Source organism: Cetorhinus maximus, chromosome 12 (genome assembly GCF_964194155.1).
Source record: "Cetorhinus maximus chromosome 12, sCetMax3.hap1.1, whole genome shotgun sequence".
In the NCBI taxonomy this organism is placed as follows: Eukaryota; Metazoa; Chordata; class Chondrichthyes; order Lamniformes; family Cetorhinidae; genus Cetorhinus; species Cetorhinus maximus.
The window spans coordinates 45,178,890-45,206,800 of NC_135890.1; the positions used below are offsets into that span (position 1 = coordinate 45,178,890).

Sequence of the window (27,911 nt, forward strand, 5' to 3'; positions counted from 1 at the left end):
TTTTTAATTCCAGATTTTTATTGAATTCAAATTCCACCATCTGCCATGCCCCAGAGAATTTCCCTGGGTCTCTGGATTACTAGCTCAGCAACAATTCCACTATGCCATCACCTCCTCTTATTGGAGATGGTCATTGTCTGGCATTTATGTGGAGTGAATTTTACTTGCCACATGTCAGCCAAAGCCTGGATATTATTCAGGTCTTGCTGCATTTGGACATGGACTGCTTCAGTATCTGATCAGTTGTGGATGGTGCTGAACATTGTGCAATCATCAGCAAACATCCCCACTTTTGACCTTATGGTGAAAGGAAAGTCACTGATGAAGCAGTCCAAAGTTGGTTGGGCGTAGGACACTACCCTGGGGTACAATATCTTTTATTATTTTAGTAGAATTGATTAAAGGAGCCTGGAGCTGAAGCAGTTAGCCCATAGATTTTTATAATGACTTCCCTGTTCCACCTGAGCCTCTAAGTACACTTACTGTTAGAGATTAATGTAATTCATCATTGGCATAAAGGTACTTCTACCGAAATATTCCTCAAAATCTCCTCCTTTGTTATTTCATCTCATGCTGCTTTTCAGCGGGACCAATTTCTGAGATAATTCCAATTAAGGTGTTTAAAACAATGCACAAGGTGAATCTGTGCAGTTTCAAAATCTACTATCTTGAAGTCTTAATTCCTCATGAAGAAAAAGTCTTCATGGATGGTGAAAAAAGCAATGGCTTCCACTTATATTAAATATGCTAATTAATAATCAGCTCATTTGAAAGTTTCAACACATCACAGAAAAGTCATCAGTCCAAAACTAATGAGTGAGAGTTTGAACTTAGGGAAGATTAGGCCAAAACCCACTTTTCACCAAGCTCTGTGGTGAGATGTTTTCATTTTGAGGACTAGCCAATTCCCCATTGAGACAATAGTCGGGTAGCAGAACTGGCATGATTGGCATCCTTCCATCTGCAGGAAGTGGCAGGAATACAGCCTCAGAATTGTGGTGAGGCCGAATGAGATCATCTGCTGCTCTTCTTTCGATGGCCAAACAAGCCGATTCTAGGAAGGCAAAATAAAAGCAAAATGCTGCAGATGCTGGAAATCTGAAACAAACACAGGAAATGCTGGAAAAACTCAGCAGGTCTGACAGCATCTGTGGAGAAAGAAACAGAGTTAATGTTCCGAGTCCAGATTGGGTCAACTCTGTTTCTCCAGCATTTTCTGTGTTTATCCAGAAAGGCAAAGTCTGCTGTAAGTGCCACAGATGAAGTTGTCCGTTACTAATTGGGCAAGATGATCTATGTTAACACCTTGTTTGCAGGGCTGGCATCTGCTTTGGGATTTCTGAAACCATATATTGTCGTAGTGACAAACTCCTGCGCACAGTTACTGTTGCCATTTGCATTGGTCGTCAGCTAGAGTTTCCCACTTGTCATGATTGATGTTGAGGGTTTTCTTGTCTCTTTCTAAGGCAACCTTGAATTGGAGCTCTAGGTGCCCTGCTGGTCTCCCCATTTAGCATATCCTTGAGGATCTGGCCATCTACATCCTGTGCATGTGCTCAAGCCAGTGAAGCCTGCTTTGCTTGATTAGCATTAGCATTCTTGGCATGGTTATCCTAGAAAGGACTGCTTCATTGGTGACTTTGTCTTTTCAAGTGATGCCAAGGATGCATCCCAGACACCAGAGATGGAAGTTATTGAACCTTTTCTCTTAGTAGGTGTAGGTTGTCCAGGCTTCATTACCATCCAGAAACGTGCTGAGATACAGGCCTTATAGATAAGCATCTCAGTCCTGTGGCCTTTCCATGCCTGTTTTGTTAGTTGAACGCAGTTGGTGGCTGCCTTTCCGATGCATGTGCTGAGCTCTTCAGCAAGCCAGATTAATCTGTTACCTTAGATCCAAGGTAGCAGAAATTGCTGACTGCTTCCAGCAGTGTGTTGTTGAGTCTGATCACAGGATGGAGACATAACACACTGCCCCATAACTTCAATTTTTTGACACCGATGGTGAGGAAGAACATGGTACAGGCATGGAACAGACAATCCATGAGCATTTGGAGCTGGTCTTCTGCCTGGGCAGCGTCATCAGTTTACATAAATTTTCTGATCAGAACATGCGCATAATTACCTTGCTTTTCAGTCTTGGTAGGGTAAGGAGTTTCTCATCTGACTATGCGTGGAGGTACACTCCTTCCATGCCAACAGGGAAAGCATAGGTCAGTGGGACAGAGAAAAAGATACCAAACAGAAGTAGCGGCTAAGGCACTGCCCTGTTTCACCCATTCTTCATCTCAAAACTGCCAGAGGTGGAACCATCAAACTGAATGGTGACATACATGTTTCATAGAAGGACTGTATGAAGTGGCGAAGCTTGTGAGAAGAGAAACAAGTAAAAGATTAGCAAATAATAAGCATGAAATTAGGTAGGAAACTGGAATGTTGGCCTTTATTGCAAGGGGTTGGAGTATAAAAGTAGGGAGCTCTTTTGACAACTGCACAAGGCATTTGTGAGGCCATACCTGGGGTACTGTATACAGTTTTGGTCTCCATATTTAAAGATTTATGTAGTTGCATTAGGGTTTGTTCAGAGAAGGTTCACTAGATTGATTCCTGGGATGAAGGGGTTCTCTTACAAGGAAAGGTTGAGCAGGTTGGGCCTATACTCAATGGAGTTTAGAGGGATGAGAGGTGATCTTATTGAAACATAAGATTCTGAGGGGCTTGACAGGGTAGATGCTGAGAGGATGTTTCCCCTCGTGGGGAAATCTAGAACTAGGGGGCAAAATTTCATAATAGGGGGTCTGCAATTTAAAAGGGAAATGAGGAGGAATTTCGTCTCTCAAACGGTCGTTAATCTTTGGAATTTTCTATCCAAGAGAGCAGTGGAGTTTGGATCATTGAATATATTCCAGGCTGAGGTGACAGATTTTTGATCTACTGTTGGGAGTCAAGGGTTATGGGACCTGGGCAGGAAACTGGAGTTAAGGCCACAATCAGATCAACCATGATCTTATTGAATGGCGGAGCAGGCTCAAGAGGCCAAATGGTCTATTCCTGCTCCTATTCTTATGCAGGAAGAAAATATCGCTGAGTTTGTAAATGGAACAGAGAATTGTTGTGCTGTTCTGTTTGTTAATCTATCTTTTGAAAGTAAGTCTGAGTCTAGGTAGACAACAATTCTAAATTTCAGTCCAATGGAAAACATTCAGTGATCTTTGGTCCCTAAGCTTCAGCAGAGTGCATCACACAGCAAGTTGTGAATCCAATTTTTTCCCTCACCCTTCAGATCGTATTTTTTCTGTGCTGCAAGCTGCTGGATGTGAGAATTGAGAATGGCACAGAGAGCTCAACAGAGCAACTGGGATCACCGGAATGTCAAGTCCAATGATCGAACTCCTCAAAAATGAAAGACAATAGAAAGAAACAGGGGGAAGAACGCCAAAGGAAATAACGTGAATTGGAGGCAAATTAGTTATGGAAAGAGGAATGAGAGGAATAGAGATTGCATTAAAAGAGGAAAAAACAGAATTAGGAGTAGAAAATAAATAAATAGATTTAAAAATGTATTAAATTAATAAAAAACTTCTAGGAAATATTCACTACCTGTGGGTGTGTGATACCACAGCTTCAATTGTTTCATTTCTGGGCCCTAAGGTTGAGTTTCATCTTACGACCATAAACTATGTAATTAACAGGGTCCTTATGATATGAATTACCAGTCAGAAATATCCGTGACAAGATTCATCCTTAATTATGCTGCAAATCCAGTGATTTCTTGGCACTCATGAGGAGGTGGATGGCGAGTTTTCATTTTTCGCGCTGCAAAGCATCTATTAATTTGTGCTGATCACAACTCACGCGTACATCTTCTTGCCACATGGTGCCATTATCTTAGACACACTGAATAATGGCTGGCATCATGAGCTCAGCATTACTTTGCTTCGCAATTTCTGGGTCATAGTGGTGCCACGTTGAAATGCCACTGGTTGATATGTGGTACAGAAAATAGACGGCAGCTGCCAAATAGGTTCAGAGAACAAAGGTTAAAACGAAGGCTGAAACAGGGCAGATAGAGAATCATAGGACCAAACACACCAGAGAAAGCAATTCAGCCCAACATGTTGGTTCTTTTCAAGTATAGGCACAGTCCCCTTTTGAAATTTACCATTGAACCTGCTTCTAGGCAATGCTTTCCAGACATAACAACGCACCATTTAAAAAAGGCTCTCCCCAACTTCTCCCTGGATTTTTTTGCCAATTTTCCTAAATCTATGCCCTCTGATACCAACTTCCCTGCCAGTTGAAACAATTTTTCCCTATTCACTCTCAAAAGACTGAGGTGGTGATGTCATAACTGCAAAAGACATATTTCCTGCACATGTAGTTGCAGTGCCTGTGACATCAAAGCCTAGCGACGTCCCAAAGTCAGCCGCATACTTCAAAAATGTTGCAGATTGAGGAAAAACAAAGAGAGGAGGAGGGGACGAGTGGGTCTTCAGGGTTAGAGAGTGAGGTGCTGAATCTAGCAGGGCAGGGGGGTAGGGAGGAGTGAGACGGAGTCCAAAAGACTGCACCAGGCAATGGTCGGAGACCGGGGCACTGCGCGGAATGGGGCGCAGGAGTAGGGTGGCGAGGGTTTCGGGGAGGCTACGAAGGGACAGTGGTAGCAGGGAAAGGACAGCTCACGGAGCTGCAAGCAGGGAGAGGCTGAAACAGAGTGACAGGTACACTGTTATCCCGAGCTGGAGAGTGTGGCTGAGTGAGCAGTGCAGTCAGCAACTGCCAAGCCTGAATTTTTACCCTTTGCGGGCGGGCACAATCGGTTGGGAAACAAGCTGCCACCCGTGATTGGCCCCCAACTGAAATTTCATGCTGGCTGGCCAATTAAGGCCCGCCCAGCGTGAAAACACGTCTTCCCAATGGTCGGGAAAGGCTGTGCGGGGGCAGGGGAATGTCAGCTGCTGGGTCCAGTGGGGACCCGGTGGGAGGTTTAAAAACGGCACAGGCAGCTCCTTGAAGACTGCCAAGGGAGAACATATCTTCTGAGTGCTGAAGATTGAAGCTGTGGTCTCAAATGCAGCTGGAGATGCCAGGCGGGAGGGCAGGTCAGGTGGGAGCTCGGCCCCCTGGTTTTTGGACAAGGGCCTCACGGTCCTCCTGGAGAAGATGGCTGCCAGGAGGGACACCCTTGTCCCCAGAGATGGAAGGAGGAGCCACCGCACCTGACAAAGAGGGCATGGGAGGAGGTGGCAGAACAGGTCAGCAGCCATGATGTTGTGCGCCGCACATGGGTGCAGTGCCGCAAAAGATTTAATGACCTGCTGCGCTCGACAAGGTTGAGTACCGTGTTGGCATGGATCAGTGTGGAGAAGTGTTAAGGTCTGGCCATTCCCCTGGAGCTCAGAGGTGTTAGAGTTTGAGTGCCAACTGTCAATGAAGCCGGAGCTGGCCAATGGGGTGAGACCTGGCTGCTTGGACTGAGTGCCTTGAGACTCAAGGGCTAAGCCTCAGATGTGCCCTGAAAGGTGTTCCTCAGGTGGGGTTGGCCAGGCTGCTATGCCACTGCAGGTAGAGAGTGGGCTAATCCATGCTCCTCTGTCCTTTCAGGAGAAGACGGCCCATAACAACATTGGAAGGTAGTGGACAGGCAGAGGCCCCCCAAGCCTTCTAATCCTAACCAGATTCGAGCAGGACGCCTTGGAGCTGGAGAGATGCTACGCACCTCAGTCAACCGGCCATGGAGAGGCTGGGGTGTCAGATGAAGGCGAGAGTGCAGTGCACAGAGGTGAGAGTTTCAGGTGGTGCAAACATACGTGTAGTCTCATCATTGATGGGAGTCTGAAAACTGGAGTCCCCATTGACCATTGAAAGACAATGGCACCATGATGCAGATCTCCATTGTCTCACCAGGGTGCCTGACATGCACAGTGACAGTGCGATGACTTAAACTAATGACATGTTGTTGTTCTCCTTTAGATTCGCCAGCACGCACTCATTCTCAGGACCTCAAAGAGCCACTCCTGACACCAGACTTGCGTCACAACCGCTCTCTGAACCAGGCATCAGCACCGATACCAGCGCCTCGGTGGGCATTAGATCAGCGACTAGAATGTCGGTGCACATTGGTGAGGGCATTTCACACTCACCTAAGAAGTAGGCAGAGGCAGAGAGTGCCCAGGGCACTGGCAGTCAGAGGACTGCTGGAGACCAGGACGATGCTCAGTTGAAGGCAGATGAAGAGCCTCTGGAGCCATCCATTAGGCGGCAGATGCTGGAGGATCTGGCGTGAGGATATGCATGCCAGGGTCTCTGTTGTGGAGGAGTCCATGCGGAGCATAAGCACTACCTTGACCCTCATGGCCAAGCACACTGCCTCCTCCATTGAGAGAGTGGCGACTCTCATGGAGAGGTAGCTCCAGGGGAAGAATCAGGGGTTCCTGGGGTTGCGCTCAGACCTGCAAGCCCTCACACAGGCAATGACCTCAGGTGGTTAGTGCCATTGTGGGAGATGGATGAGGCATCCAGTATCCCAGCTAGGTGCCCGTCCATCAATGGTGAGTAGGGAGGTCCAGAGTGACCTCACATTGACGCACGAGCTGCCTGTTGTCTCTGTGGGCTCCTCTCAGTGCGCTCTGGATGATGGCAGCTGCTCCTCTGCTCCTCTGCCAGTGGCAATGGCATCTGATGAGGCTGCGATGACTGGGGAGATGCCAGCTGTGGCACTGGCCACTCCCTCTCAGGCAGAACCAGCACAGGCTCCACTGGCCAGATGATGACCGCTAAGGTCAGCAAAGCCAACAAGACACCAGAGTCAGCAGCTGCCTCCAATGTCGCTGCCAGCAAGGAGGGGGAGTGGGGGGGTGCCCAAGATGTAGCACTTGCAAGCGTAAGTTTAAGGCAGCGTGAACACAAGAGGGACTGGTCACATGCGATCTTCTGTTGTGTAATAGTTTATTTGTGTTTAGTGGTCTGGGAGTGATGACCAGGGAAGGTGATGTTAATTTGGTTGGATTGTCAAACTGAGGTAAATTTTGTTTTTGTCATTTTGGCCTGAGTATGCTTCACCTTTTCACTTTTTTGGTGCAGGGTATGCCAATATGTAATGCTGGATGTGAATGGTTCTAAACTTTATTGCACAGTCACTGAGTGGACTTTGGGTTCAAAGGAAAGGGTCATTTCAGACATCCAGGATGGAGATGGCAGTCCTGGCATGAGGTGAAAGCAGATCATTGGCAGCCTAGCTGAAGGAGTGTTGGATCAAGGCATTCCAGGTGCCCCTGCCTCCCTAAAGGATACAGATGAAAGGTCCGAGGAATACTCTGGTACAAAATTTCAACACTCGGAGTCCAGATGCAATATTCAAGTGGTTCCTTTATTATGCATGCGGGGAGCAAATGCTGGGCAATCCAGGCGCTTCTCCACAGAGGTTCAAATGAGCACAGTTTATATTTTTTTTTATCAGTTACAACTTAATGGTATTAGTTAGACAAAGGCCATAGCACAATGACCCCCCATCCCCGAGTGGGCTGATAATTGTGTTCTTGTACAGTAATTGCAGTGCAGAGACTGAATATTGTCCTTTTGGAGACAGCAAAGAATGTATGTTTGTTCTATACAAAAGGTTTACAGGGGCTGACTGGATGTGGTTCAAGGCCATCAGATGGTGTGAAATGGCCTTCCCCATTTCTTGATTGAGTCATCCCGTGTCCCCGCCCGGGTGTGTCTCCCATTTCCTAATTGCAAATTTACAGCTGAGTCCTTTGTATAAGTTTTTAGCTTTCATGTAAGGTTGTGATTGCCTGTGTATGCTTTGGTGCCCAAGCTGCTGGTCCTGGCTGGCACTTTAAAATAAATACACATTTTCTGCACCTTCACAGAGGTCTGCCTCCATGCTCTTAATGTTCTCCTCACCGATCTCCTCTTCTGACTCACTACTGGATTCATCCTCTGTGGCCTGTGCAGCTGCATCAAGATCCCCTTCCTCCGGTGGAGACCGCAGCATGTAACCACTATCAGTGACACCTGCTCAGGGGGGTATTGTAGTGCTCCCCCTAACGGTCCAGGCATCGGAAGCGCATCTTCAGAAAACCTATGGTCTTCTCTATCACCGCCCTTGTGGAGGCATGGCTCCTGTTATAACGCTGTTCTTGGGTGGTGGAGAGGCGCCATAAGCCACCTTTTCAACAGATAGCCCTTGTCACCCAGCAGCCATCCATCCAGTCGGGCTGGAGCACTGAATAGTCTCAGCACCTGGGAGTGTCTGAGGATATAAGCGTCTTGGAAGCTGCCAGAGTACCATGCACAGACTTGCAGAATCTGCGTGCTGTGGTCACACACTACCTGGATGTTCATGGAGTGGAATCCCTTCCTGTTGATGAAGGCACCCCGGTGACCCACTGGTGCCTTGATGGCCACATGTGTGCAATTGATTGCACCCTGGACATGGGGGAACCCAGCAATCACTACAAACTCTCTGGCTCGCTCAGCCTGGCTGGCCTGGTCCGTACGGTAATGAATAAAGGTCATTACCCACTTGAACAGAGTTTCTGTCACCAGCTTGACGCAACTGTGGACAGCTGATTCGACACTCCACACAGATCCCCCGCTGATCCCTGGTGGCATAGAAGTTGAGGGCCACTGTGACCTTCAGAGCTACGGGCATGGGATGTCCACCCACACAGTTGGGGGTGATTTCAGGCCCAATCATCTGACAATTGGAGGTCACAGTCTCCCTGGAGATGCGGAGCCTCCTGCGGCATTGCACCTCGGACATATTGAGGTAGCTGCATCGATGCCTGTAAATCCTGACAGCAGGATAGTGGCGTCTTCTGTGGCCCCTTCCGCCTTGGACCTCCTGCTGGCCCTGCGTCCCTTGTCCTGTGCCTCTCCTCCCACAGGTCGCTCCCCTGGAAGCTGAATAGGGACACCTGGTCTCCTCCCCCTTCTGGCCCTCTCTTCTTCCTCAGAGGAGGTGCCTCCAGCGGAGACCACAATCCCCATTACCAGGGCAAGGGAAGGCTGTCTGATACCTGGAAGGGCCCACATGGTCTGAATCCTGAAATGAAGCCTGGAAATGCTGAGAATGAAGCTCAGAACAAAGATAAAGCTGTCGAGTTCAAATAAGCAACCAGCAGCAAACTATCTTCTAAACTCCTCACAACTCACACTGGCGATGCTTCTGACCCTTTCTATTCCAACCTTGGATGAGGTTTTGCAAAATGCGGGCTGTCCACTTGCCTGTTTTGCCTGAGCGACAAGCGTGAAATCGCAAGGGCAACACAAAATTGGATTCAATTGGGTTTTTAATGACCTTAACTGGCCTCTTAATTGATGGTTGTGTGACTCCAACACCCATGCACATCAACCTGAAGATTGTGTGCGTGTGGGATGACGTTGGGATTCTTGCCCGATGTCTTCTCGTGCTATTTTACACCCGATCGGGTCAAGGGTGCGCCCGCGAGGCATAAAATTCTGCCACTAGTGTCTGATGATGTCACCACGTGCAGGCACAGACCGGTACGGGTAAATGGGTGTACACCAATGGTGCCAGCAGAGGGTTGAACTGCATATGCGCTGGCGGACACAGTGTGAGCCAAGTGCGCATATGCTCAACTGTGCACGTGCTCAAAAGCAACTGGCTGGTCAGCTTAGAGTTTTCTGTTTTTAGTTCAGATTTCCAGCATCCACAGTATTTTGCTTTTATACTTACTCCCCAATAACATGCTCACCGATATTCAGTGTGGGTTCCACTAGGGGCGCCTGGTTCTGCTCCTATTTACAGCCTTGGTCCAAAGGTGGACAAAAGAGCTAAATTCCAGAGATGAGATGAAAGTGACTGCTCTTGACAGCACGACAGCATTTGACCAAGTATGACATCGAGGAGCCCTAGCAAAATTGAAGTCAATGGAAGTCAGAGGGAACTCTGACTGGAATCACACCTAGCACAAAGGAAGATAATTGTGGTTGTTAGAGACAGATCACCTCAGCCCCAGGACATCGCTGTAGGAATTCCTCAGAGTTGCGTCCTAGGCCCAGCCATCTTCAACTGTTTCATCAATGGCCTTCCCTAAGGTCAGACATAGGGATGTTTGCTGATCATTGCACAGCTTTCAGTTCCAATTGTAACTCCTCAGATAATGAAGTAGCTTGTAACCATATGCAGCAATACCTGAACAATGTTACACCTAAACCACACGTTCCAAAAAGTAGCTCACTACCATCTCAAAGGCTATGGGGATGAGCAATAAATGCTGGTCTCGCTGGCAACACCTGCATCCCATGGATAAATAATAAAAATAATACAGGAAGCATGCCTTCCATTTAAGGAGTGAGAACAGCAGGTGAATCGGGTCAATCCTTTGCATAATTTCCTAGTAAGTGGTCTGAGCTTTACCTATTGATTATCATCTGGTCTCTATTTTCAAATCAGTTTTCAAAGTAAAATACTGCAGATGCTGGAAATCTGAAATAAAAGCAGAAAATGCTGGAAATACTCAGCAGGTCAGGCAGCATCTGTGGAGAGCAACAGAGGTAACAGCTGGAATTTTCTAGTGCCCACCCCCCCCCCCCTGTGGCGGGTTCCTCTGTGGTGGAGCCGGCAAGCCATTGAAATCTCCATCCCCATCGGCAGGGCCAGAAGATACCCCGCCGTTGTGAAGGGCTGGAAAGTTCCAGACAACATTTCAGACCTGGCCCATTAACTCAAGTTTCTCGCCACAGATACGGCCTAACTTGCTGAGTATTTCCAGCATTTTCTGTTTTTATTTCCGTTTTCAATCTAGCTAGCTAACTTGCTGCTCATGCTCATGCAAGAAACCTTGGTTTCTTTGAAAATTTGGAAATGTATCAAATGTCTTTTGAATATGGAAAGTATTTTTTACAGAGCAATTAGCCTACATTTACCAATTTAACTTCACCTCATAATGAAATATGAGCCCTGAGATTATTCTGACTGTTCAGCTGAACCTTAATAGCCTTTCCTGAAATGTGCTGGAACATTTTCCTCATTCGGTGTTTATGACGAAGCCCTGAAGAAATTCACTGACAACAATGCAGTAACTCATTACATGACTTAATCCTGTTCTTTGGAGTACCCTGTAATTACTTTTGTGTATATGCATATATCAGCCTTAAATTACTGCCATCAATTTCAGAAGTTAAATTGTACATACAAAAATGTCATATATAGTTCACAATAGTCTATAAAGTTACTTATGAGGGGAATAGATAGAGTGGACAGGATAAAATTGTTTCCCTTGATGGAGAATTCTAGAACCAGGGGACATAGATTCAAGATAAGTGGCAGAAGGTGTAGGGGGGACATGAGGAAGAACTTTTTTACGCAGAGGGTAGTGGGTGTCTGGAATTCGCTGCCCAAGTTGGTGGTAGAGGCAGAAACTTTAAACTCTTTTAGAAAGTACCTGGATCTGCACCTAAAGTGCTGTAAGCTGCAGGGCTATGGGCCGGGTGCAGGAAGGTGGGATTAGAAAGGGCACCTGGGTGCCCTCGGGCTGGCATGGACAAGATGGGCCGAATGGCCTCCTTCTGTGCTGTAACTTTTCTATGGTTCTAACACAGTTTATGATCTTTTTGAGACTTTACTCTGTAGTTGAGGTTGGTTTTATAAAGAAAACCTAAGAAAGCAATATAGATCCTTAGTATGAAAACCAAGAGAATTACGACATGGGTCAGTGCTGGGACCACAACTTTTCACTTTATACATTAATGATCTACATGAAGGAACTGAGGACATCCTGGCTAAGTTTGCAGATGATACAAAGATAGGTGGAGGGACAGGTAGTATTGAGGAGGCGGGGAGGTTGCAGAAGGATTTGGACAGGTTAGGAGAATGGACAAAGAAGTGGCAGATGGAATACAACGTGGGCAAGTGTGAGATCATGCACTTTGGTAGGAAGGATAGAGGCATAGACTATTTTCTAAATGGGGAGAGAATTCAGAAATCTGGAGTGCAAAGGGACTTGGGAGTCCTAGTCCAGGAATCTCTTAAGGTTAACTTGCAGGTTGACGCGGTAGTTAGGAAGGCAAATGCAATGTTGGCATTTATTTCGAGAGGACTAGAATATAAAAGCAGGGATGTGCTGCTGAGGCTTTATAAGGCTCTGGTCAGACCACATTTAGAATATTGTGAGCAATTTTGGGCCCTGTATCTCAGGAAGGGTGTGCTGGCCCTGGAGAGAGTCCAGAGGAGGTTCACGAGAATAATCCTAGGAATGAAAGGCTTAACATGTGAAGAACATTTGAGGATTCTGGGTCTATGGATGTTTATGTGATGGAGTTTAGTAGGATGAGGGGGGATCTGATTGAAACTTACAGAATACTGAAAGGCCTGGATAGAGTGGATGTGGGGAAGATGTTTCCATTAGTAGGAGAAACTAGGACCCGAGGGCACAGACCTTTTAGAACAGAGATGAGGAGAAACTTCTTTAGCCAGACAGTGGTGAATCTATGGAATTCATTGCTACAGAAGGCTGTGGAGGCCAGGTCATTGAGTGTATTTAAGACCAAGATAGATAGGTTCTTGATTGGTAAGGGGATCAAAGGTTACGGGGAGAAGGCGGGAGAATGGTGTTGAGAAACTTATCAGCCATGATTGAATGGCGGAGCAGACTTGATGGGCTGAATGGCCTAATTTCTGCTCCTATGTCTTATGGTCTTATGGACATGGTGCTGGAGATGTCGAGGATATGAAGGACTTGTTCGCCACTTAATTTGAGGCAAAGGGATTTACAGCAGATGCCAAAAGGAAAGCAGTTTCGCTTACTATCTGCAGACTTGCAACTTGCACTTTGACTAAGAATCTGATCAATTTTGCTCATTCAAAACACACGAAAAGTGATCAAAGAGCAGCTGAGCCCAAAGCCACTTGTACTGCGGAACAAAAACAAAAATACCTGGAAAAACTCAGCAGGTCTGGCAGCATCCACGGAGAGGAGCACAGTTAATGTTTCGAGTCCGAATGAGAAGGGTCATTCGGACTCGAAACGTCAACTGTGCTCCTCTCCGTGGATGCTGCCAGACCTGCTGAGTTTTTCCAGGTATTTTTGTTTTTGTTTTGGATTTCCAGCATCCGCAGTTTTTTGCTTTTATCTTAGTGTTTTGCGGAACAGTTGGTTTAACATGAGTAAGCAAAGGGCCAATGAAAACGTTTCCTCAGCTCATGATGGATTTCTTGGTCACGGAATAAGAGAGAGATTTGCTTGCTGTTGAAAGGAATGTCAAGACGGTTTGGAGGAAACTGTTGGTAGAAGACAGAATCTGCTAGTGCTCTCAAAATAGCACTTGGCGTGGAGATATGCTCACAGGTGTGCGAGCAAGTTGCATCTCACAATGTCCATCAGGTCTGGAGTGAACAGTCACTCATGCCTGTTGGAAGTGTGCAAAAAGTAATCATCATCCAGATCAATGTTCTTAAGAAGTTCAAATGCCATAACTGCATGAAATCCGGGGTAGTACTAAACTGAAGGCAGGGAGAAAATCCCAAATCATATCATAACATTGTGATGAATCAACAGAAGAAAAGACAAAAATCCAATGCTCATTGCATCATTTTCAACAAACAACCCAAAGTACCGATGAACCTTACAAAGATCCTGATACAGAAGAAACACGTTTCCTCTATATTTCACCATGAAAAAGGGGCAAAATGATGTTGTGATGTCTGTCTGTACAGGTGGAGTAAACTGTGAACTTAAATTGGATACCAGGAGTATGGTGACTGTTGTCACATCAAAAACATTTGAAGAAAAATTCTGTGAAGTTGTCCAACACAAAAACATTTTACTTAAAAGTTATTCAGGACATCGAAAGCTAGTCATCGGGAAGTAAAAATCCAAGTGAAATACAAAATTCAGATAAAACAAATATCTGCAAAGGCTCTTCATTAATGAATTGACACCGGCTTTGTAGTCCGCAGTTAATCTTGGTCAGTGTTAAGAAGATCACCATTCCAAGGCCCATAGATGAACTCAGGGAAGAGTACAAGTTCGTCTTTAGTCCAGATCTTGATATGGCAAAGGGTATTCAAGTACACCTTAATGTAAAGGAGGGGAACAAAAAATTTAAGCTGTATGCTTTAAAGGGAAGGACATCAATGGAATTAGACTGTGAGGTGTGTGAGGGCATAATTGAGAACATTTATCGCAGTGAATGGTCAATCCCCCTAATGTAGTGGTAAAACCAGATGGTGGTTTAAGAATTTGTGATGATTATAAAGGCATGAGCCCTAGTTTGGATCTTCATGAATATCACTAACAGTGGCTCCTGACAATTTTTACACTAGGTTCTCACCTAGTCTTGCATGTAATTGGAGCCTGCTGAAGAAAATCAGAATTTGACCATGAATTTTTTTAAATTTGCTCAAGAGGCGTGGGTTTTGCTGCTAAGGCCAACATTTACTGCCTATCCCTAATTTTCCTTAAGAAGGTGAGCTATCTTGTTGAACCCCTGCAGTTTGTGTGGCGTAAATACACTCACAGTGCTGTTACGAAGGGAGTTCCAGGATTTTGACTCAGTGACAATGAAGGAATGCTTCTATATTTCCAAGTCAAATTGGTGCATGATTTGGAAGAGAACTTGTGGGTGGTGCTCTTCCCATGCACCTGCTGTTTTTGTTCTTCTAGGCGGTAAATTTTGTAGGTTTGGAAGGTGCCATTGAAGAAGCCTAGGCGAGTTGCTGCAATGCACAGGTGCTGGAGTGGGGGACCAGCAATGGAAGAGTATCCCTTGGAGGGCACAGGGCACTTCAAGATCTGCTCAGCTGGATGTAGATGCTGAGCTTTGAGGGTAATCCTGGAAAAAGGAACTTGTGAAGCAGCAACAGGGAATGTGTGTGCTTCTGGTGGGGGTGGGCAGTTTGTGGTGGCTCCCGCCTGCTTGCAAAACCGTCCAGTTAAACGTGGAAGTGGGCATGATTAGGCTGGGTTCTCAGCTCAACACCATTCCTTGGAGCTTTAATCTCTTCACCACCGCCCCCCCTCCCAGCCACACCCCGTACAGCCTGCACATTCCTCCCTTGGCAGTTTAAATACTGCCCTATACCTTTGGGAGTCCAGGCAATTAACTACATTGGGAAATGCACATAGGGAGTGTCTGTTAATTGTATCAATGAAGGTTAATTGTATAGAGGTGGGGAGCACTCATTGGATAATTACCTGTGCACATATAAAGACACACTTTCCTGGCGAGGGAGTATGCGGTGTCCACTGATATGCTTAAGGCCTTCTGTGATTGGTGGAGTGCATCGTCAACCCTGGGAACACCATTTTAATTGAATTAGTTAAGTTTCCTTTTGAAAGTTTTATTGTTTTTACAGTGCCTCATTAGGAGCTGTCGCCCCTTTTATTCGTTTTTTAAAAAGAGTTTCTTCAAAAGAGCATATAAAGAGACATTTCCCTGGACAGGGAGCATGTGGTGTCCGCCAGCACACTTGAGACCTTCGTGATTGGTAGGCGCCACAGGGACTGGGGTGTATCATCCCGCACCCCCCTGGGGAATGATATTTTGGTTTAATTTCCTGTGACGTTAAGCTTCCTTTGATGTTTTTTGTTTTAGCTGTAGTGCCCCACATGGACTGTCTCACCCGTTTATTAGTTTATTTTATTGGTTTTATTTAAAGGAGAACATAAAGCGACACTTCCCTGGAGCGGGAGCATGCGATGTTCAGCGATACGCTTGAGGCCTTACATGGCTTGTGAACACCACAGGAGCTGGAGTGCATCATCAGCCCCGGAAATTACATTTTAATTTAATTAGGTAAGTTTTCTTTTGAAAGATTACTTTTTGTAATTGTGCCCCTTTAAGGGGCTATCACTATGTTAATTACTTTACTTTATTGGTTTATTGTTTATTTTTAAAAAAGCATATAAGGAAACACTTATTGACACTGGTGGTGGGATGTAGAGTTAGGAGCTATACACTTGTAATGTGAAACCTTGTGAATAAATCTAGAAATGGTTAAAGATTGATTTCTCCTTCACCAACTTTTTTAGTTTTTTTTATTTATTTAGCCATCGCCACCTCTAACTCTACTGCCTGACTGTCATTTTCTTTGTATGAGATGAATGGAGATTCCACCCCTTACGAGGCAACCAGGAAACTCACAGAAATGGCAAAGATCCAGTGCAAACCATTTTCCTGGATGAAGAACATCTGAGGATTTTCGGGAATCCCTGTCACTCGCAGAGATAGACAATGGAAGAAGTTACTGGATCAAGTGCAGCTGATGTCTGTTTTGTTGGACTTGCTCTCGGCATATTTCCCAATACGTGATTTGCTTTTCTTGGTATTTCAACCATTACAAAAATGACCAATTTCCCTGCATCAGCTTTCTTAATTCCCTTCATATTTCAAAACTCACTCAGCTCATCATAGACCCTATTTGTTTGCAAGGGGGAAAAAAAGACAATATTCTTTGCCATTTCTCAGAGCGTAGCTCCCTGATAGATGAGTAATGGGGATGATTCTACCTTTGTACTATACCATCCTTTGTATGTTTTTGGCGATGCAACCACACTCAATGGAGTGGCTGAGTCCTGGAGTTTCCAGATTTTCATCTGCCTCCCTTATGTGTCAGAGTTTCTCTAGCTCACACTAAGGCACACTGACTCTGAGCTGGTGCGTGACTGAAGGTGGGAAGATTTCTTACAGATGTGGTCAACCAGACTGACTGTGCCTCAGGAAAGGCTCTGGCCTTTAAATATTGAAAGCAATTGATTGCTGCGTATGTTAGTGGGGAGGGGGGTCACTTGTCTGCCCAAATTGCATTACGGGCAGATTTTAACGACTCCCTGGCGGTGGATTTGTAGGCAAGGGATGGCCGTAAAATTTCTCGAGTCGCCATCCCATCAGGTTCCTGCGCACCCTGGTCTCTCTGCAGTTTAATGCTGGGACGGGTGAGGCATAGGCTGGCCTGACCCCACCTTGCCCTAGCTGAGGCCCTTAAGTGGACAATTGTTGACCTAAGGGCCATATCACACCAAGCCTCAATTTTCAGGCTGGCGGGAGGAGTTCAGAGGCAGGGGGAAAGCCTGAAAAGTAACAGTGTTCAGGCATGGGGTGGGGTCAGAGAGGGATGCCTCCATCAGCAGCTTCCTTTTAACATTGGGCACTCCTCCCAAAAGGACTGGCCCCTGTGGATCCTCCCACCCCCTGACCTCTCCACCAACACCCCTACCCGCTTCTGCCCATGCCCATTGGCCTCATCTCCCCACCTCGCCCTGAGAACCCCTAAACCTTTCTGGCACTGGACTCCTGAGACTTAGGGTGGAATTTTCTGTGCCAGTTGGCGTCGGATGTCATGGTGGGACGTGAGCAGACAATATGGCGGGATGCCAAAAATCAGTTTCAGGATGTCGTGCAACCAGTTTGCAATTGTCCGCTGCGCCTGTCAATGGCGGACCACGTTTCCCACCGCTGCACATTGGGAACTTCATTTTAATACATCTACACATCACTATAAACCCAGCTCGCTGGAATCAGCAACTGAACATTACTGACGTGCACTTGGCAAGCTGCAATTCATCCGGGACTTTGAGGTTTGTTTGCCTACCCTGCTTTGGGCAGCACTGGTGATCATCAGCGCCAAGGATTGCAGGCAGCACAACATCACTTTTGCGGGGGCTCACGGGCAGGTCTCTACTTACGAGGTCAGTCATAAGGCGGAGGTGGCTTTTCAGTGGCTGCAGGGCTAGGGCTTGCTTGGGGAAGGGGGATAAGTGGCTACAGGCAAGGGAAGAGGCTGCAGGGCTAGGGCAGAACTGGGGAAGGGTTTTATCCCAGGGTGTGTGTCGGGGGGCACATATTGACCTGTGCAAGTGGCCTCAAGATGGTGAGGGCTGAGGAAGCAGTCTCCAGAGGAGATGAGGCCAGATGGAGATGTGAGGGCGTGTGTGAGAGACTGATTGGTGATGTCCCTTGAGCTGGCAGTGAGTGAGATGCCAGTGAATGTGTGATGGCCTAATAGGTGTGTGAGTTTAGAATGATGAGATGGTTGCCTTAACCAGTGGCATAGGTGAGATCATTCAAAACAAAAACAAAAATACCTGGAAAAACTCAGCAGGTCTGGCAGCATCTGCAGAGAGGAACACAGTTAACGTTTCGAGTCCGAATGACCCTTCAACAGAACTAAGTAAAAATAGAAGAGAGGTGAAATATAAGCTAGTTTAAGGGGGTGGGGGGGTGGAACAAGTAGAGCTGGATAGAGGGCCAATGATCGGTGGAGATAACCAAAAGATGTCACAGACAAAAGGACAAAGAGGTGTTAAAGGTGGTGAAATTATCTAAGGAATGTGCTAATTAAGGATAGAAAGCAGGACAAGCAAGGTACAGATAGCCCTAGTGGGGGTGGGGTGGGGAGAAGGGATCAAAATAGGCTAAAAGGTAGAGATAAAACAATGGATGGAAATACATTTAAAAATAATGGAAGTAGATGGGAAAATAAAAATTTATATAAATTATTGGGAAAAAAAAGGGGGGGAATCGGAAAGGTGATGGGGATGGAGGAGAGAGTTCACGTTCTAAAATTGTTGAACTCAGTATTCAGTCCGGAAGGCTGTAAAGTGCCTAGTCGGAAGATGAGGTGCTGTTCTTCCAGTTTGCGTTGAACTTCACTGGAACAATGCAGCAAGCCAAGGACGGACATGTGGGCATGAGAGCAGGGTGGAGTGTTGAAATGGCAAGCGACAGGGAGGTCTGGGTAATGCTTGCGGACAGATCGAAGGTGTTCTGCAAAGCGGTCACTCAGTCTGCGTTTGGTCTCTCCAATGTAGAGGAAACCGCATTGGGAGCAACGAATGCAGTAGACTAAATTGAGGGAAGTGCAAGTGAAATACTGCTTCACTTGAAAGGAGTGTTTGGGACCTTGGAGGGTGAGGAGAGGGGAAGTAAAGGGGCAGGTGTTGCACCTTCTGTGGTTGCATGGGAAGGTGCCGTGGGAGAGGGTTGAGAGGTAGGGGGTGATGGAGGAGTGGTCCAGGGTGTCCCGGAGGGAACGATCCCTGTGGAATGCCTCCGGGGGGTGAAGGGAAGATGTGTTTGGTGGTAGCATCATGCTGGAGTTGGCGGAAATGGCGGAGGATGATCCTTTGAATGCGGAGGCTGGTGGGGTGATAAGTGAGGACAAGGGGGACCCTATCATGTTTCTGGGAGGGAGAAGAAGGTGTGAGGGCGGATGCACAGGAGATGGGCTGGTCACGGTTGAGGGCCCTGTCAACCACCGTAGGTGGAAAACCTCGGTTAAGGAAGAAGGAGGACATGTCAGAGGAACTGTTTTTGAAAGTGGCATCATCAGAACAGATGCGATGGAGGCGAAGGAACTGAGAGAATGGGATGGAGTCCTTACAGGAAGCGGGGTGTGCGGAGCTGTAGTCGAGGTAGCTGTGGGAGTTGGTAGGCTTGTAATGGATATTGGTGGACAGTCTATCACCAGAAATTGAGACAGAGAGGTCAAGGAAGGGAAGGGAAGTGTCAGAGATGGACCATGTGAAAATGATGGAGGGGTGGAGATTGGAAGCAAAATTAATAAATTTTTCCAGGTCCCGACGAGAGCATGAAGCAGCACCGAAGTAATCATCGATGTACCGGAGAAAGAGTTGTGGAAGGGGGCCGGAGTAGGACTGGAACAAGGAATGTTCCACATACCCCATAAAGAGACAGGCATAGCTAGGGCCCATGCGGGTACCCATAGCCACACCTTTTATTTGGAGGAAGTGAGAGGAGTTTAAGGAGAAATTGTTCAGTCTGAGAACGAGTTCAGCCAGACGGAGGAGAGTAGTGGTGGATGGGGATTGTTCGGGCCTCTGTTCGAGGAAGAAGCGGAGAGCCATCAGACCATCCCAGTGGGGGATGAAGGTGTAGAGGGATTGGACGTTCATGGTGAAGAGGAGGCGGTTGGGGCCAGGGAACTGGAAATTGTTGATATGATGTAGGGTGTCAGAGGAATCACGGATGTAGGTGGGAAGGGACTGGACAAGGGGAGAGAGAATGGTGTCAAGATAGCAAGAAATGAGTTCCGTGGGGCAAGAACAGGCTGACACGATCGGTCTGACCGGGACATTCCTGTTTGTGGATTTTGGGTAGGACGTAGAAGCGGGCCGTCCGAGGTTGGGAGACTATCAGGTTGGAAGCTGTGGAAAGAAGATCTCCAGAGGAGATGAGGTCAGTAACAGTCCTGGAAACAATGGCTTGATGTTCGGTGGTGGGGTCATGGTCCGGGGGAGGTAGGAGGAAATGTCTGCGAGTTGACGCTCAGCCTCTGCAAGGTAAAGGTCAGTGCGCCAGACAACAACAGCACCACCCTTGTCAGCGGGTTTGATGATAATGTCAGGGTTGGACCTGAGAGAACGGAGCGCAGCAAGTTCAGAGAGAGACAGGTTAGAGTGGGCGAGAGGAGCAGAGAAATTGAGACGACTAATGTCACGCCGACAGTTCTCAATGAAAAGATCAAGAGAAGGAAGAATCCAGAGGGAGGGGTCCAGGTGGAGGGAGAATATTGGAGGTGGGTAAAAGGATCCGTTGAACGGGGAGAGGACTCCTGCCCAAAGAACTGAGCACGGAGACGAGGGCGGCAGAAGAAGAGTTCAGCATCGTGCCGAGCCCAAAATTCATTGAGATGAGGGTGTATGGGTATGAAACTAAGTCCTTTGCTGAGCACTGAACGCTCAGCGTCGGAGAGGGGAAGGTCATGGGGGTATGGTGAACACATGGCCGGGGCTGGAATTGGAAGACGGGATGGGGACAGAGGGAAAAGCAGGGGTGGAGGGTCCTGGATGGGTGTTGGTGTCCATGAGTTGTTGCAGCTTGCATTCCTTTGCACCTGAAAGAAAGAGACAAAGTTTCTTGTTGAGGCGTTGGATGAGACGAAGAATAAAATGAAACTGGGAGCACGCGCAGCTTCGAAAAAGGGTTTGGCGGTGCTGCTGGAGAGAGAGGTCGAGTGTGTTCATATGGCAGCGCATGGCACCGAGTGTGGATCTCAGAATGCGACGGGAACAGCAGTCCAAGGAGCATTGTATGTCCAGGAGATACCTGTAATGCTGGCTGGGTTCGAAACATGAGGGATGGAACTTCAGTTGAAATCCACGTGGGGTAAGTCAGAGACGGAGACAGACACTGCGGAAGGAAATATGGCTGTGAAAGCAGGTTTCAGTAAACACCTTGTCAAACACCAGGAGAGAAATGGAAAGCAATGAAGTTGAACAAGGCAAAAGAGGGATACGAAAACCCTGTCGGAGAGAAGCGCATTCCTTGAAGAGAAGTTGCAGTAAATTAAACACTGAGATAAAAGCAAAAAACCGCGGATGCTGGAAATCCAAAACAAAAACAAAAATACCTGGAAAAACTCAGCAGGTCTGGCAGCATCTGCGGAGAGGAACACAGTTAACGTTTCGAGTCCGAGTGACCCTTCAACAGAACTAAGTAAAAATAGAAGAGAGGTGAAATATAAGCTAGTTTAAGGGGGGTGGGACAAGTAGAGCTGGATAGAGGGCCAATGATAGGTGGAGATAACCAAAAGATGTCACAGACAAAAGGACAAAGAGGTGTTAAAGGTGGTGATATTATCTAAGGAATGTGCTAATTAAAGGTAGAAAGCAGGACAAGCAAGGTACAGATAGCCCTAGTGGGGGTGGGGTGGGGTGAAGGAATCAAAAAAGGCTAAAAGGTAGAGATAAAACAATGGATGGAAATACATTTAAAAATAATGGAAGTAGGTGGGAAAACAAAAATTTATATAAATTATTGGGGAAAAAAAGGGGGGGAATCAGAAAGGTGATGGGGATGGAGGAGAGAGTTCATGTTCTAAAATTGTTGAACTCAATATTCTGTCCAGAAGGCTGTAAAGTGCCTAGTCGGAAGATGAGGTGCTGTTCCTCCAGTTTGCGTTGAGCTTCACTGGAACAATGCAGCAAGCCAAGGACGGACATGTGGGCATGAGAGCAGGGTGGAGTGTTGAAATGGCAAATGACAGGGAGGTCTGGGTAATGCTTGCGGACAGATCGAAGGTGTTCTGCAAAGCGGTCACCCAGTCTGCGTTTGGTCTCTCCAATGTAGAGGAAACCGCATTGGGAGCAACGAATGCAGTAGACTAAATTGAGGAAAGTGCAAGTGAAATGCTGCTTCACTTGAAAGAAGTGTTTGGGCCCTTGGACGGTGAGGAGAGGGGAAGTAAAGGGGCAGGTGTTGCACCTTCTGCGGTTCATGAGATCATTCATCCATTTTCTGCACTGGATGGCCAACCTCTTCTGTGCACCGTTGGCACTGACCATCTCTGCCACCGCCTCCCAAGCCAGAGTGGTGACACTGATGCGCCCCCTGCAGCCAGAGCGGGTGTAGAGGACATGGCGGCGGGCTCCAACGGTGTCCAGAAGGCATCCCAGGAATGTGCCGCTGAATCGGGGGGCTGCAGTTTCCTTGCCTTTTGGGGCCATGTCGCCTGTGCAGCAGTCCTGGGCTGGAAGCACTGAGAGGTGTGTACGCGGCTGTACTTTAAATCTGGCGCCTGGCGTGAGGAAGCAGTGAGGTGATGGAGTGGTGGGCGAATTGGAGGCCGCCCACCAGCGAGGCTGTGTGTTTCCTGTGAATGCATGATTAATGAGGTGGGATTAGGACAATGCAGCGTGAAAATCTGCCATTGCGGCCGGTGGGTAAAACATTCTTTTTCCCGCTTGCTACTGCGCTTTGTGCAAATCTGGGATGATTCTGCCCATAGGCTCTGGGGACTGCTTGCAGTCTGAGTCTTGTCCACTGCAGCTTCTGGCACTGCAGAGACTAGAGAGCTGCCGGCAACTCTCTGAAGCAGGACTTCCTCCAGAGTGAGGGGCAGAAGTCCCACCTCCAGTCAATTAACGTTCTTTGGAGCGTTAAACGGCTGCAGTATCGCAGGGAGGTGTTCTCCTCCGACTCCTCGGATGGTGGGAACGCAAACTCCGTCATCCTTAAAAACCTCTGCTTATGATACTAAACTATTTCAGCCACCACAGTTGAGCAGATAGATTGTGTGATCTGGTTTTTAAAAAAATATTTGTACTGCTTTTTATTGGCAATATTTTGACCATGGGCTGTCAGAAAGAGGAAGCTATATACAGCAAGTCCATAAAGTGTGCAGAACATTGTTATGTAGGTGAAACTATGTGAACCATTTTTCAGCCCTCTACAATAGTTGATGGAGGTCTTAGTTTTTCAACTGTGTGTTTAATGACCTACTAAGCTGCTGTTCCAAACTGCATTTTCTTCCACAAATGCCCACTCAGTGCCATAGTCAGAAATGCGTAACTGAAGGTTTAGCAGTGTTTTTTTTTCTGGCATATTTACCTCATTAAATGATTCATGGGGATTATATAACTCACATTTTGAATTGATGGGTGGCAAAAAGTAACAGATATTTCAGTTACCAGTTTAATATTGAAAATCTCTTATTATTTAAATGGAAAATGCCTTCTGTAATTACAATGGGTGGTTTACAAAAGGGCTCTACAAATGAAACAGCTTACCACTTAAGTAGCGCAGTCTGACCAAAATGTAGCTAGAACAACCACTGCAATCTTCCCTCACTGAGGTGTATATATTCCTGCTGGCTTGGCTTACTCAGGTGGTGTGGGTGGTGACTGGGAAATCCTTTTTGTGGAATCCACATCCATTTACGCAGCGTGTGATCTTCTGGTAAACCCTTCAGCCTAGCTTAATGTACTGTCATACAAAATGTATAAAGGCTTTATTTTGAAATTATAGTCTATTTGAATGCATATGAATAAGGCATAATGTGATTTCCCATCCATTTAGGACAGATCGTGCTGTGTAGGCTGCTCACCCATCTGGAGTGGGTGTAAAAACACATGTTGAAGCTTTCTAAGGAGCATAATCTTACCAGTAAGCTTCTTTTACTTTCACTTTTCAGAATTTTGAGTGTTGATTTTTACTGTATTCTTGCTACCCCCCTCACCTTTTTATTCAATATTTTAATTTAAATTTCTTCTTAAATTTATTCTGAGAAGTTTTGGGGGTGTGGCAAAATGCAGGGAATGTGTATGTGAAAACAGAAAGAACTGAACATTATCTGAAATATCACCAGAAAGCCAACTGTAATGAGGCATTTTAAAGATATTAACAGAAAATAAGTACTTAAAGAGTGGTGGGATATGTAAAACTGTGAAGTCTGAGATGGTCAACTTTCATGGCATATTTGGGAGAAACAAGCCATCCCCTTACAGAGATCTGTGCTGGTCACCAAACTAAGTTAAAGTTAGTGATGGGAGTTGGTTTTAAAGCACTCCAAATATAAACATCTCATGGTTGAATTGGTATGGAAGGCAAGAAGGTTTACCGGGAAGATTAGCAGGCTCAAGAGCTATTCTGCCCACACTCAAGATTATGTTACTGACCTTATCTGCAGACCCTACCTGAAACATCTGCCCGGCAAAGATGGGAGATAATTGCCTGTGTGGTCACTGGGTCAGCAAGAAGCAGCCACTAAGCAGTGCCATCTGCACCAAGCAAACCTGGCACTGCAAAGATGGTTCTGCCAATGGCAGTCAAGTTCATTGCCATTTTCTGTCCACAGCTCCTGTAAGGATACCATAGGGAACAGCTTCAGTGTCAGGCACAGGTGAATAATATAATTCTTCAATCACCTTTTCCACTGAATAGCAACAAATGCATGACATGACTTCCCAATATGTCACCGCACGTTTTCCTCCCCCCTTATATTCTGTTGTAGCAGCAGCAACAACTTGGGCTGAATTTTCCCCCTGTTGGGGGGGGATATTGAATGGCGGGCGTGCACAGGCGTGCTTCTGATTGGCACCCCCAATTGGGGGCGCGGCGCCATTTTACATGGGCGGGCCAATTAAGGCCCACCCAGCGTGACGTCTGCACAGAAGTGCTATGCACTCCCTGTGCAGGCGGGGGTGGGGGGAATCCCAAAATTGAGAATGTGCTCTCTCGTGCATGCGCATGAAAGAGTGCATTCATCTCCCTGAGGCTGCACTTAGCCTCAGGGAGATCGACTGTAAATGTAAAAAAGATAAAAATAGAAAAATAAAATTTCTCTAACATGTCCCCTCATGTGTCAAGGTCACATGAATTGGGACATGTCCATAATTTTCACACAAACTTTACTAAAAATTTTTAAAAGCTACATGAAACCTCATCCCGCCCGTGGATGAGGTTTCATGCTTTTTCCAATTCCCGCCGGGGCTTCTGGCCTGCCCACCAACCTTAAGGCTGGACAGGCAGGTCCTTTAATTACTTAATTGGCGAGGCCACTGACAGGTCGGCGGGTGCACAGCTGATTTTGCTGCGCCCCCGCCTTCCTGAAAATTTAAATGGGGCGCGGTGACGTCAGGAGCTCCCTCCGAAATCATCACGTGTCATTTTACGCGTCAGCAAGTGGGCTTCACCCCCCCCACCCCCCCCCCCCCCCCACCCACCCCCCCCACCGCTTGCTGACGTGTAAAATCCTGCCCCTTGTATTTAACATAAAAATGATCACAAGGCATTTGTTTTATAATAACAGGATGTTAATGAACAGGACATTGATTGAGCTGTTTGACTATTTTGGAATATAGCTTTATTATTATTAAGAAACTAAAGTGAAAGACTAAAATCCATAGTGCAAGGGGCATTATAAAACAAAATATGACACAGTGCCACTTAAGGAGATATTACGGCTGATGATCAAAATTTTGTCAAAGAGGTAGGTTTTAAAAAATGTCTTAAAGGAGGAAAGCAAATTAGACAGGTGGAGTGGTTTAGGGAGGAAATTCCAGAGCTTAGAGCTCAGGCAGTTGAAGGCATGGCCATCAATAGTAGAGTGATTAAAATTGGGGATGTTCAAGAGACCTGAATTAGAGGAGTGCAGATATCTCAGAGGGTTGTAAAGCTGGAGGAGATTACAGAGATAGGGAGGAGTAAGGCCATGGAGGGGCTTTAATACAAGGATTAGAATTTTAAAATTGAGGCATTGCTTAAACACAAGTTAATGTAGGTCAGTGAACATAGGGGTGACGGGAGAATGAGATTTGGTGCAGGATAGGGCAATGGCAGCAGAGTTTTGGATGACTTCATGTTACTGGAGGGTAAAACATGAGAGGCCAGCTAGGAGTCCACAGATATGTAAAGTTTAGAACTAACAAAGGCAAGGATGAGGGTTTCAGCAGCAGAGAATTGAGGCAGAAGAGGAGTTGGGCGATGCCACAGAGATAGGAATTGGGCTTTTTTAGTGATGGCATGGATATGTAGTTGGTAGCTCAACTTGAGGTCAAATTTGACACCAAGGTTGCGAGCAGCCTGGTCCAGACTCAGATAGTTGCCAGGGAGAGGGGTGGGGTCAGCGGTTTGGGAATGGAGTTGGTGACCAGGACCAAAAGACAATAAGGCATAAAATGTTCCAAATGGGAGTCATATTGGACTTGAAATATGAACTCTGTTTCTCTCTCCACACATGCTGTGGGGCCTGCTGAGTTTTTCCAGCACTTTTTATTCCAAAATACAATGACCAGAATTTTGCCCTTGACGGGCGGGTGGGCCCGACCGACTTGGCTGCGGGCGGGCAGCGATTGCCGCTGCCGAAACGGGCTGCACCGCTATTTCCCGCGTTAGCAACTCCCGTGGAGAACGGGAAAATAGTCGCGGAGGCGGGCGTGCTCAGACCACCGGTTCCAATGGGGAGCCAGCAGTCTGCATAAAGAGTGGCCAGACAGCCTGCTTGAGGCAATGCACCATGGCCACTCGGGGAGAGAGAGAGGCAGCTGTCACAGGACAAGAGCAGGAGCAGGAGGAGGGGGGCAGGCTGCAGGAGAGGCCAGCGGAGGGGCCAGTGTGCCCCTCGCTTCTCTGATGCATGCCTTGCTGTCCTCCTCCAAGAGGTGTCCAGCCGTCCGGATATATTGTATCCAGATGATGGGAGGAAGAGGGCCCCCCATGTCACCAAGCAGGCGTGGGAAGAGGTTGGTGACGGTGTAAGCGCCTATGATGATGTGCGGCGCACAGGCATGCAGTGCCGCAAGAGATTCAATGATTTGCTGCACTCTGGAAGGGTGAGTACCATGTCGGCCTTGGCCATTTGACCCAGAAGATAGCCTTAGCCTTTGAGCTCCCCCCCGCCCCACGTCTTGCTGTCATTACTGCATTGGGCATTTGGCACACACTGGGTGGGCAAACAGATAGTGACCATGCTTACATCAGCCTTAGTGGTTGAGGAGAAGATGGGTTCTCCCCGCAGAATATGTTGGTGTTTCTCTCCGCAGCATATGTTGGTGTCTGTCGCATTTGAGTAGTCTGGGGGCAACCTGCAGGGGAGGCAGCTAGACACATACTCAGAACTCCAACACATGTCTTATTGATGGTGATGAGATGGTGGAAGGGGAGCCTCAAGGTGTCGTGGCCAAGAGCCATTTGCTGGCTTCGGCGCCGCACCTAGTTGCACCTCCTTGCCATGGGCGCTAAGACTCATGTGTTATTCAAATGTACAGAGTACATGAGCGATCAGCCCCAATAAATCCTCTTCTCTGTTCTGCAGGAAAAAGCTGAACACAATCAGCAGGAGTGCCAGAGGACTGGAGATGGGCACGACCTGCTCCAGCGCCTCACAACATTTGAGGAGCAGGCCATGGAGCTGGGGAGGAGGCAGGTGGCCAGGGTGGCCAGGGGCGGCGAGGCTGGGGTCCAGCGGCCAGGTATTTGAGGCCCACAGTCCCATCCACTCTGTCTGCCCACCATCCAAACCATTGATGGTTGCTGCAATCGTTAATGCTGAAACACTGCTCATTCACAGACTGAGACACTCTGACATGCGGGTCATACACAAAGGTCCCTCATCCCCTTGAGGAATCGCGTCTCTGCCACCTTCCAAAGTTACCTTATCCCATTTGTGACCACTATCCCCATGGCCTAACATGCCATGG

The 27,911-nt window shown here is 47.1% G+C and overlaps 1 protein-coding gene across 1 annotated transcript in view; it reads left to right on the plus strand.

The window, feature by feature from the left end:
* LOC144687411 (copine-8) overlaps positions 1 to 23,877 on the plus strand; it is a 548,041-nt gene extending 524,164 nt beyond the window's left edge. Inside the window, exon 20 of the mRNA XM_078553528.1 lies at positions 23,791 to 23,877. Coding sequence (XP_078409654.1) covers positions 23,791 to 23,850 — 60 coding nt within the window. The 3' untranslated portion in view covers positions 23,851 to 23,877. The remainder of the gene's footprint in view (positions 1 to 23,790) is intronic.
* The last annotated feature ends 4,034 nt before the right edge of the window (positions 23,878 to 27,911 follow it).